This window comes from Carassius gibelio, chromosome A3, assembly GCF_023724105.1.
Source record: "Carassius gibelio isolate Cgi1373 ecotype wild population from Czech Republic chromosome A3, carGib1.2-hapl.c, whole genome shotgun sequence".
Classification (NCBI taxonomy): Eukaryota; Metazoa; Chordata; class Actinopteri; order Cypriniformes; family Cyprinidae; genus Carassius; species Carassius gibelio.
The window spans coordinates 10,753,441-10,766,316 of NC_068373.1; the positions used below are offsets into that span (position 1 = coordinate 10,753,441).

The 12,876-nt window shown below is 38.2% G+C and overlaps 1 protein-coding gene across 2 annotated transcripts in view; it reads left to right on the top strand.

The window, feature by feature from the left end:
- The first annotated feature begins 6,440 nt into the window (after window positions 1–6,440).
- LOC127946472 (insulin-like growth factor 2 mRNA-binding protein 1) overlaps window positions 6,441–12,876 on the top strand; it is a 39,073-nt gene continuing 32,637 nt past the window's right edge. Inside the window, exons 1-2 of one of the 2 annotated variants that reach the window (XM_052543077.1) lie at window positions 6,441–7,273; window positions 8,524–8,584. In XM_052543077.1, the coding sequence (XP_052399037.1) occupies window positions 7,099–7,273; window positions 8,524–8,584 (236 nt within the window). In that variant the 5' untranslated portion in view covers window positions 6,441–7,098. The remainder of the gene's footprint in view (window positions 7,274–8,523; window positions 8,585–12,876) is intronic. The other variant, XM_052543072.1, reaches the window with a different exon arrangement.

Here is a 12,876-nt window from a genome sequence, read left to right on the forward strand (position 1 = left end):
AGGTTAGATGGTGAACAGAGGAAAGTCGTGTCTTTTTATGCTTCGTACCTAAGATTTGGACAGCATTGTGCGATATAAAGGCGTTATCCAAGCTACAAAAAGTTGTATTTCTCTGAAAACGGCCCATTCTGAACTGTTTGAGTTTCCCTTGATTTGTTTATTAATCCAAAGGATTTATTTTCTAAGATAAATTATTATCTTTAGAAAAGTCATTTGATTGCCTCGAATTCGATTTGACTTTGGTCTTTCGTTACAGCTGACTGTTTATTTAATTCACACAATTATTACAGAGAGCTGAACATCTTGGTTGTTGTAACAGATTGACTTTGCACCTTTAAAATGTTTTAATAGCTAGTTAAATACACAGGACACAGTTAAATTTGTATTATTTATTTTCTTTACACGTGCTGAAAGTAAATAACAATCTTAGCAATGTGGGGGGAAATGTCAGAATCTGATATGTAGCTATGCTGGAAAATGAAATACGAATTAAGCACAACACGTTAACACAATATTTCGTTTACTTGGAGTTATTTTTCAGTCTTGTCGCGTTGAAAATATCTATAAATGTAGCCTATGCCTTTGTCAGTTAGCATTTGTGCACTTGACCAAATAAATAAATGAAACCAATACAGCCTACACGGGCTTTGGGTATCAATATGTGTAATATTGCTAACAGACCTGTCACATCCAAGTGACACATAATGAATGAAATGTCTGGTAAACAACACTTTTTTTCTACACCCCACGTGACATCAATCTGGCAGACGCTTCAAGTAAACGAAATCCATTCTGAATCGATTCCGAAGACGCATGCAATCTTCAACAGCCGTTTGGGATTTGCTCTCAGAATATAATGAAAATGTCACTGTGTTCGCTTGAAATATGATATTAGACATTACATGTCTCAAAGATGAATCCGTTTAATCGATTTTCATATGTTACATGTAAACACCTGCAAGAAATAAATTAGAATATCCACTTAAAATGAATTTCTTACAGTGAACAAACAATTCTCTGCGTCTCAGTTCTTCCGAGCATGCATTATCTCAAAATGCCCGCTTGGTGGAAGCAGCCACGTGCAAAACATTGCCCCAGTAAGCATAATATACTTAAAACCCCAACTTCTGACATCTAGCTGTCTCCTGATCTCGTTTTGGGGCGTTAAATATAATTTGTTTGTTTGCGTAACAGGGAGCTGATACAACTGCAGATAAGTTTGATCTCTGATATTAGAGTCAAAAGTAGCTTGTTTTCCAAAGCGCTTTCTCTCTCTCTCTCTCTCTCTCTCTCTCTCTCTCGGGTCAATCAAGCGCATTGGACACGGATAAATTAATAAACCTTGCGTATTGTGTTCAGGCTGTCAGTACGATAGAAATACTTCAGATTTGTGAAGAATAACATACACTTCGAACTGAAACATAACTCGTATATGCAGAAGAGGGATATGCAACTAGTGGTGAGTGTAATTGTTCAGATCGTACGTGCGGGGGTGTGTTTTGTACGTCACCCGTTTAGAGGCGAAGCACTTCTCTGATTGGACACGCCCTCCCCCTCTCCATTTTGTTAGAAAACGCATATTAGCTTCATGTTGCTGGTCATAAAAACTGTTTCTTTGTTGCTGGAAAACCGGATATCGAATATTCAACTTGTTATCATCGAGAAGTTTAATACAGTAGAGGAACTGATGATATGAATCAGTCAGGTAGTTCAACAACAGTGTGTGCATTGAATTTTAGTTACTTTTTCTTTCTTTCTCATTTATTAATCTTGTTTTGTTTTATGTTATTGTATGATTGTAGTTTACGTCAAACCGTTGTAAGCCAAAGCCACTTTTCTTTAGTCTGTTAACAAAACAACATTTTTTAAAAAAGCCTTGCATGATTAAATATTTCAGTGGTAGCCAAATACAATTGTGCTATGTATTTATTTTAAAAGTGCGTGTATTATGCGTTTAAATTACATATTTAAAATGATTACATTTACTTGTGTGTTGCTATTAAATACTTAGTTTTGTTGGAAATAATTGTCTTCCTAAAGGCTTCAAATAGGTTGTACTCTAAACTTGTAAACTTTGTTTTTATAAGAGAAAGAATCATCTTATTTAATTAAACTTTAGTGACTTATTTTATTAGGTCATTACATCATACTTAAACTTGTATTAGATTTAAGGAACTTATTTTATCTTGGGGGGCTTGATTATATCAGATATATCAATTAATTTACCATTTGAATTTTATGTAAAATCAAAAAACTGCTTGTGATATAGTGTAAATAAATTATATTGATTTATTTGCACTCAGGATTTTAATGAAACATTTCTATAAACCCACATGTCTTTTTCTGGGTTTGAGCAACAGGTTTTCTTTTAAAAAGTCATCTATTTTCAAAAAGACATCTAGTTTAGATGAAAAATATTTATAGATATGTGTTTATATTAAAGAGAAGACAGATTGAAACAGTTTGTTCAAAAATTTCAATTATGTATGTGTGCAACTAAACAGGAGTTTCAGGAGTTGGAAGCAACACATTAAACATACCTCCGGGTCTTCATGCGTCTTACTCCTTAGATTAATAAAGATACAGTTGCAAGATTTTACTAACCCAGGTTATGATGTGTTATTACTCAGCAGACAGCAGAGAGGATCTCGCATCATTTGAGGGGCATCATGGGAAATCACAGGGAACTGCCAATGGTTTTTAACTTCCTCCAAGAGGGCATAAATTGCATCACTCTTACCCAGTATTTAGTATTTTAAGCCCATTATAACCGTATACCCAATGCTGTTTAAGACAAATGTAAAAGATTTTAAAAATAAAATAGATGCATAAAACTATTTGCATGGTCTTGACGGTGAAATTGTATTGTTCCTTATTCCATGGTATTTAGAGAAGGAAATAACTTTTTGAAACATTTGTGTTCTCATGTTTGTTCATGCATTAAGTATAACTAAATGTATCATATTTAAAAGGGATTGAATTCTCTTTATAAAATGGATAGTTCCAGTCCATGGTTCTGATTAGTTGAGCTGTGTTCGTGTACACTACAAACATACACTTTTATTTACTTCTGTGTTGCTCTGAAACCACTTTGTTGTGACCAAAACGGTTTCTGGGGAACTACATTGCTTGGTGGAAGAATACTGTTTTTATGTAGATCATTACTCTTTATTTGCTCTGTTTTATTCCGTGAAACCTTAGTACGTATATGGAATAACCATTTTATAAAAGCAATAAGCCCCTTGAAGCCGTGGTTTACAGTAAATTTATTAACAGCTAAGGGGGTTTTAGGCACTCCACTTCGCATCGTAGCTAACAACACCCCTTAGCTGTTATAAATTCACTATAAACCATGGCTGCTTGGAGCTTAATGCTTTATTTTAACTGTCTAACTGAATTGTTTAAAGCGCTACTTCCAATTCAATATTAAAAAAAAATTATAAGATTTGATTAATGATCAAAACTATTTTCAGTTATTGTTGTATTTAATTTATAATTTATAAATAGTCAGAAAAGTTAATAAAGATTGTAAAGATCTTTCAGTATTGCCCTCCATGATGAGAATTGCATGAATATACAAAAGAAGCAAGAAAACAAATATGGAAACATTAAAGCAGACCAGAAATAATGAAGTATTTACCTCTTGCACTCTTAGATCTTCTTCTGAAAAATCCTTGAGGTGATCATGTGGGTTGCACAAATATGCATACTAATCTGCCTTTCTTGTAACAGAAAAAAAAAATGAAAATCTATTTTGGGTTATATATAAAAAATCTTGAGGTCTAATCCTGTTCAATAAAAAGCATACAATAAAAAGTAATTTACATGCAATAATGTATTCCTAAACTGCATTTCCACAATGACACAATCACTTATTGTGTTTATTTTTTTTCTTATTTATGTCACTTTTTTATATGTAAAGAGGCTGATTAAAAATGCATCACCGATTACATAAAAAAATAATTAACTGTCTATGATTTTTTTTTTCAGCTACTGTCTTCCCTTTCCAAGTTTAAGCCTGACCTTGCCTCTAGTTTCTATGCAAATGTTGCTTTCCAACTATGAATTGTTTGAAAATATTCTAAGAATTACAACATAAACATATGGACTATATTGGACTTGACCAAAACTAATGTAAGCTTTATGTATCAGGTTTACCTGTACTTTGTGTCTTTCTGATTTTCTTTTACACCATTCATTAGGCAATTTTCTTTAAAAGGTAACCTTAAGTTACTGAAATCAACTGAATAGCATGTAAGCTGTAAAGAAACACTTTCACAGTCTTCGTAGAGTCAGCCCCGCTTCTCTTCAGAACTTCCTCCCCACCACGCTTTGTTCCTCTGAGTAAGATCCTGAGCCTTATTGCTAAATGCAACATGACGCAAAAGAAAACAAAGCAATTGCTCATATTTTATAGCATCTAAAAACAATGTTATCAATAAAATAATTATTTAGTGTAATAAGCATAGCAATTTGTAAGGAATTGCAAGAAACTGTTTTCACTTATGCACCATGAGACTCTTAAATTCCTTGTTGTCCTGGATGAGCCCCATGCCTGTGGTCCTCCTCACCCAGAACAGAGATGCCCTACCCCCACACCAGCTATTCCTCATCCCCCTCACAGTGTGTGGTCAGGTCACAATCTCAAATCTCAGAGTACCTCTTAAACTCACAGGGGGTTGTATTGACATGCCAATGCCTTCACAGGACCACATAGTGCACCCCCTTGCAACAGTTACTGAGTGTAACAGGATTATGAAGAGAAATTAACATCTTTTGCAATGCAAGTGATGACAACTGTCTGTGGTTTTGCATGATATACTTGCCATTATAGGCTACACATGCATGTGATGCAATAACTTAAAAGCTTACTCAGTACAACCACTCACAAAACAACAAAAACAACAACCAGTGTTTAGACAGAGGACATCAGATCAGTGACCCCTTTAGTTCTTATCAGATCTACCCTGCATGTCAGCTGGAGCTGCAGCAGAGACATCAAGCTAAGGTGTGCAACTGAGTGCTCAATCTGTTAAAACTCATGTATGCCTAATAGAGTGAATTACCTTCGAATGACTTGGAGGCACGACAAAGAGCATACGTTTATGAATGGTGGTAAATGCATATAAAAATCAGGAGAGTAATCATCAAATCATCCTTTATTTACATTGTAGTAAACCTTGCGCGAGGGTACCTCGAGATGCGTAAGTGCGTCAGGGAACGTTTCATATTATTCCAGACATTAAAAAGACAGGGTGATTAATCACTACAGACGTGTTACAATTCAGATAATATACACAAGCTCTTTAGTCAACTCATCCTTGAATTAGACATCCTCGCGAAGTTGTGCTTCGAGGCCGTCGTGTGTGATTCAAACATGCGCGAAGGAACTAATGGAATGGGTTTCGTGAGGATCTGCGCGCTTGTTTCGCTTAGAATGTTGCTCTTAATGCATTTCATTGAGCAGCAGTTCTGGACCATCGTAGTACTCTGCGAGACGTGAAGCGCTTCTCACTCTTTGCTGTAATGGACGGGGAGCCATTTTCTCACAGAGAGCCAGTACTGCCGCCACGTGTACAATTTGAGAGCCACGTAACAAAAGTAACCGCTTGAAATTGCCATCTGATTTGCCTTTAACTCGTTTGAATGGGAATTTGAGGTCGGATTTTTCAGACCTGAGTGTATAGCTGAAAACCCCTAACAATGAAACATCATACACAGCGTGTACACACAAGAGGCAATGCAACAGTTGCTCACTTCCTGTTGGTAGGCGGTATCCCCGACGCTAGGCCCCGGCCTGATGTCTTCTCGTGACTCGGTTTGGAGCAACATGGAGGTGAGCACGAGAACTTTTGAGATGTCTGTGGAAACGTGTCTCTAAAGCTTCGGAGAGCTCGCTGTTGGAGCTGACCGGTTACAGTAAAACTGGATTCTGCGTTACATGCAACTGCCAAGTCCCCAAGAGCCGAATTAAAAAGGATAAAGTGTTTCAATAAAACCATGCATTGAATATGTGTCTTACTGCTTAATGTTTACTCCACCTCAAAAATGTTTGCCATAAACTTTGGTTGTAAAACTACTCTAATTAAATATTTTACTTCACCGCCCTGGTCGTGACCCACTGCTAACAATGTCGCGTAGGCTACATAAAGGCCATTGGTTTTAGTATTCAAAATACGTGTTTCATGATCAACTTAGCAAGCGACTATAAAAAGGGCAAGAATAAGTAAAGAGGCCGAGCGGCATCACAGAGGGCTTATATATATATATATATATATATATATATATATACATACACACACTTGTACAATTTAAAATTGCCTTTTTGTTCTGTAAATTGTCTCGTTGAAATACAACATGTCTTCGTGCATGTAGAATCAAAACGTTTTAAAGTAAAACAGGAAACGTTGAGCACATAAGTAAAACTGAAGCATGTGTGGGCTAGTATGAATATGTATGTCTGTGTGCATGCAGAGCATATAAGGTACAATGTACAGAAAATGTGCTTTCCAAGCACAGCTTGAGAGAGAGAGGGAGCGCGCGCGCACGAGAGAGCGCGGAGGACCGGCCCCTTCTCTAGCTACTCTGAGACCACGTGGTTTCTTCTTTGCAAACAAAAAAATTTAGTAAATTCGACTCGGTTTTAGAGGCGGTGCCATCGCCAAGTGGTAGGATCTGTGTGACAGTGCAGGGTACAGCTTTAGGTTGAGGGGCAGCGAGAGGAAAGATTTTCTCCCGATCCCGCTACATACTCGCCACTATTCCATCGTAACAAACATCAGCTTAATTCAAACTGATATCATTTCTGCACCGTGCTGGGAATTCGCGAAGCTTGCTACAGTGAAGAATATTTACCACTCGCCTGCAGGACCTGATCAGACTTCAACGTTTACTGTTAGTCGAACTTTCCCCTTTTTATTTTGGATTGTCTTGCAGTTAGATTTTTTTTCTACCCGTTTTTAATTCCAACCGGCTGACATCTACATGGTTTTATAATCTGCGGCGTGTCTTAGTCCTTTTTTTAAATTAAGAGCGTTTTGCCGAAAAGTTTTATTTTCATTTCTATTTTCGGGGGGAAGCGTTACAGTTTTTTCCACAATGAATAAGCTATATATTGGAAATCTGAATGAAAACGTGACCGCAGAGGACTTGGTTAAAACCTTTGAAGATCACAAGATCCCATACTCTGGACAGTTTCTCATGAAAACTGGCTATGCGTTTGTTGATTGCCCGGACGACCAATGGGCAATGAAAGCAATTGAAGCATTTTCTGGTGAGTAAATAGATTTTAATGGGCCTTTCGTTGCCGGTTTGCTTCTTCACCGGTTTTCTTTCGAAACTCACCTTGGTTAAGCTCCAATAAGTGTTTTTGTTTATAATTTAATTCCACTGTTAAGATAAAGATCTCGGGTTTTTATTGTTAAAAGAGAATCAGTTTCTACTCTTTGCCATTGAAGTCAGGGCAATGTAAGGCACTATAGTGCAAAAGTGCCCGAGACAGTGAACTTTTAAGGGCAGATGTGTTTGTAGACACTAAAAGCATTCATGCACACATCAACCACGACTTTACTTTCTTTGCTCTGACAGGTTTAAAACATGCAGTGTATTCTACCATTAAAAAATAAATATATAGCCTATTTAGCGTGATTCTGAACTGTAGGACGGAGTTCTCCTAATCTCAATCTTTAGGTTTAGTCCAGCCTACCCGGCACAGCTATAGATTCAAGTCCCACCCCTCCCCCTTTTGGCTAATAGGCCAGTGGAGCTAAAATGAAACATGTTTCGTAAAGCCCCTATTGAGTTAACCGATACAATACTAGGGGAAACCTTCTTGCCTTTAACACATCCGACCATGTTGCATTCTTAAATCCAGACTTAATGCCTTTTCACTGCATGTGTCCCACTGACCACAAAGTCTCTTCTCGGTTCTCCACATAGGCTATGTAGCATGTGACGTGTGCTCTATATAGCACGAAGGTCGCCATGCCGATAAGGATCCAGTTAAAACTATCCACCACATGAAGTCATGCACGGTCAAGATTATTTCATCTTTTTATCGCTATATGTCTCTTAGGTCTCAAGTAAACACGAACAACAAATAATACCCTACACGTATGGATTCTGTCATAGTGGACGCCAGCTTGTGTAGCCCTGAGCAGTGAACCTCGAAAGCGTCCTAAGATTTTTGTCATTTGACCTGTACCAACCAAATTTTTTTTTTTTTTTATGATTATTTATTTAATTTTTAGTTTAATTACTTTTTATCAACACCTACCCTAACGACCCCAACTCCTCAAAAAGCTCGTTTTGGCCATTCGCAATGCAAGTTATACAGTAAAAAAAAAAAAATTTTGCACACAGGGAAGGATAACAAAGCATATATTAAAATCGTTGTGACACACATTTATTATGTTTTAGGTTCTTAAAGTTTATTTAGATTATTAGGGCCACTTGAGTTAACTGGTGGTCTCTTTGTGAGTGGGATTAAAAAGAAAAATATATATATTTCTTTCCTTTTTCCAGGTAAAGTGGAACTTCACGGCAAACGAATTGAGGTCGAACATTCTGTCCCTAAGAAGCAGAGGTATTTGCTTTCTCTTGAATCGTTCAAAAATTGTTAGCTTACTGTATATAAAAGCTGAATGTATATATGTCGTGGTGTAAATATGAGTGCAGTGTAACCAGTGGATCCGTTTGGTTGTATCGCTCAAGTTGTTGTTACTTTTGAAGAGTCTAGCTCTCTGTAGCTATACGAATATTCTTTGTTTCTCTTCACGTGACGGATCTTATAGTGCTTGGATATTCAAGTGGCATATACTCGTAGCATTACACCACGTGCTGTTACATTCATAGTTACTACGGCGCTGTATAGCACTCATCCCCTACGTTATGCATATGCGTCCGTATTTGTCAAACATATAACAATGCTGGTCTCCGTGTCATTTCAATCACTTGTTCCCTGTTGAGTAGGCCTTGGCCTACTGCAAGGCCTAGGCCTCGGTGCTTGATTCGTTTAAACAATTCATGCAACACAGATTTAGTCTCCTAGCCCGCTGTGGTTTTAAAAGCTGCTATTACTTTGGAACACCATCGTTGTTCGTACTTTTGTTGCGGATATTTAAAGGATAGACTCTGTAAGAGAACGACGCTTCAGGTCAGCGCAGGAGAAACAAAGCGTAGTCTATAATGCATGGCTATGTTCCATAAACTACAGTTTGAACGATTTGTTGTCTAAATGATCGTTTCTCCCGTATTTCTGCCATTAGTTGTGAGTGGATGTGAATTTCAGAGTGTAACTTTTGCTGTTAAAAATTAAAATGATATACAGAAATGTATTTATTTGTGTTTTGGGGAGTTTGCATGGCGCGCAGAAGACTGTTTATGTGGAACGAAAAGGTCTCCCCCTTCGTCCCCACCCAGTTCAAAGCTGTTTCTTACCTATTTACACCTTAAATGCATTTTTTTCACAACCATCCGAGCTACACCTGTTAACCTAGCGTTTAACTCGATGGTATAGTGTTTTTAAAACGTTGCATACTGTGGAGAATCTTAATGGTGAAAAGATATGTGCTAAAAAAATATAAATAATTTTTTTTTAGCTAATATGCGAGGATCTGCTGCTCAAATATGTTTGAATAATTCTGTGGTAGGTACGTTGTTTTGATTGAACGCTTTCTAACCAGTTGAACCAGCGCTTTATTCATATTCCCCTGCTTTACGCGCTTTAGACATACATCTTTTGTCAGGGGTGTTGTGAGGAAACGTATGCTTTGCATATTTGATATTACACTCTACCTATGATATACCTGTTTTTGGGTTTTTGCATATTTTTGATGCATAAGCATTACGCGTCTCCAAATGTCTGTACTTATAAAACTGCCTTTTCATAAAATTATTTTGTAGCAGATACATGTTTTAAATAGATCTTAATGGAATTTGTTGTAATAAGTGTTGGGAGGCCACCGTTACACTGGTAGCCTAGTATGACACGTGGTCGCCATCAGTGTGAAGAGTAACTAACGTCAGCAATTGAGAAAATGGCGTACAATGTAGTCCTCTGTCGAAGGCTGTATTTGCATTAACTTGAATGAGTGCAAAATGCATAGCTACACATTCATTTGATAGCGCCATGTAAACAGTTTACTAATCCGCGAACTAATCCTCAATATAATTGTTAGGTGAGGTATTTTAGATAAAAATACCTTTTGCTCTTAAAATCACATATTTTGCCATTTATGTTTATACTTAAGGATTTTTTTCCCTCTCTCAGTGCGTATGATAATTTTAGAATTCATAAAGTCTGCTCTGGTGAGACACTGTGTGGTTCTTTTGATTTGAAAATTCCAAGTAACCAGAACGCACGTGCGCCCACACAAAACACAACCAGAGTTGTGGAAAATGCATTAGAAATGTTAATTAGAGTGGAACTGTTACTCGTCGCCATTTTGATAAACGTCTTTGTGGGGCTGGCCTCTGAGGTGCGGGACTTTAAAAAGCAGCGTACACCCCCAGGTCAGCATATATGTTGATTTGACCCTTTGTGATTGTGTATGCTTATGGGCTGCTCGAATTATTACTCTGAGGAATCCAAATATATATACATTATAAATAAAAATTGTGCATGGATACATTTTCAATTGCTTCGAGATACATTTGTTGTATTGTAGAAGTGTGAATGCAGGATGAGTAACAAGATTTAGGGTGGGGCGGAGGGTCAGAGCAGCTCCTTTCCCATTGTGCACACTCCTTGCGTTTGGTGACATCGGGTCTGTCTTATGTAATGCTTGTAAGTAAAATGAAAAATGTGTTTCATTGAAGATGTCTTATTGTTGAAAATAAACAAATAAATAAACTGAAAGGCCACCAGGAGCTGATATCAAGAGCATTTTATTCCATTGTTTAAAGTAATATGCATGTAAAGTAGTTGCTGGTAAAACTGAAGTTAAATGTGTGTAAAGAATAGAGTGAAGACCATAGAGGGTGTAGTGAGTAAGCCATAATGTTTTGTGCATAGAGCTGTGTGGGCGGCTCCATGTCTCACGCCTTGAGTTTCTCCCTGCTTTATGTAATGTTGCATTGGTGTGACTGGGCCATTTGCAATGGCTTGATGGGCCACTTATGAAGTTCTTTGGCAGGAGCGATTTAGAGACAAGAAGGAAGAGCCACACCTTTATGACAATACCGGGTGTTAAAAGTGTAACAATGGCCCTTCCCCCTTCTTCCAGATGCTACTCTGCGTGCTCCCTTCCCCTTGTAAGCAACTATCAAGATCCAGCAAGCAGCATGGGTTTTGTTGCTCTTAAAAAAATTCTCATTGTAACACAACAGGAATGTATATTGACAGAATGTGGCAATGCTGGCAAATTCTTTGTGAGCTGAACAGAAGTAGTGCAAGAGGCCGGTATGGTGCAAGTCGTTGGTGTAGAGCTGCAATAGAAATATTTATTTTATATGTACTAATAAAAATTGCATTGAACACATACTTTGGCAAAGGTGAACTAGACTGACTGAAATATTTCCAAAATAGGTGTTTAAAATAATATAGCCGCTCATCTGATTGTATGTGTGTATTCTTATATATTACGGGATGGGGGGGGGGGGGGGGGGGGGTAGAGCACTGTAGAACACTGTGTTCATGTTAATTGATAAATATTGAAGGGGAAGACCTGTTGTGGTGTTTGTGTGTGTGTAGTGTTGGCAGTTTCTCCCTGTTGTTGTTTTTTTTCTCTCTTCATGATATTCCTTATTATGACCGTCCAGTCTTGATTTTTCTTTCAAGTGCTCAATTTTGGAGTAAGCTGGAGACTCATTTAGCATGGCCCATGTTTTCTGTCAAATCCATTGTGCTTAAATAACAGCAAAATATCAGTTTAAAGAACAACAACAAATGGATTGGCTGTTGTCTTGCAATTAGTGAGTGCTGTAAATAGGCGGTTTTATGTGTGTGTTTTTATATATATATATATATATATATATACACACACACACACACACACACACACACACACAGAGAGAGAGAGAGAGAGTAATACACCCAGTATCTAACAAATGCTTTGGTTGCTTTGACTGAAGGAAAAACCTACAGGCTTACAGCAGAGTGTAAATAACAGCAGTTTTGTATAAGTAAGAATTTGTCCGTTTAAAGAAACTATGTCTTACCAGACCTTTGCAAAGTGGATTCAGAGAGAAAGAGGGAGAAAAAGAAGCTTCAGCTTTGAATTCGAATCGCGGCGTGTCGCTGGTTAAATAAACGAATGTGTTTTGCGATTGCATGCTCAGGCCGTCTTAAGCTACACTTGCCTGCTCTGTCCTCTCTCTCCCTCTCTCGTTTTCTCGCTGGCTCCCTCCCTCCTTTTCTCGCTGGCCTTTTCTCTCCATCTCCGCTTGTGATTGTAGTACTACAGAAGGCAGGGGGAGGGGTTTTACGGAGAAGGAGGTGCGACCAATCGGGGGCCAGGAACACCTGTGTGCAGTTTCTCAGAAGCCGTTGATGGTGCTGCACGCGAGGCCACCTTGTTCTCATTCTTCCTCTCCCTCTCCCTCTCCCAGCAGCATGCTCGCTCGTGTACAGTTTTTTCCCTTTTCTCTTCCTGGCTTGCACTTTTGCTCTGTCTGTCTCTTTCTTTCGCTCTTTTCCTCTCTTTGTCCCTCTGCATAGGCCGTCTTTCCTTCTGCTACTAGACATGCCTTTTTGATTGATTCCCACATTTGCAGGGTTACAGAACGTGCAGGCAGGCAGTCTTGTCAGTTCGGTCCTATGACGTCCTACTCGCAGGGCTTGCCTGAGCAGGAAGAGGGAGGAGAGTAAAGAAGAGAGGAGATAAGAGGAGAAGAGGAGAGGAGGGGGTGGGGATTGAGGAGGGAATGCATGGCAGC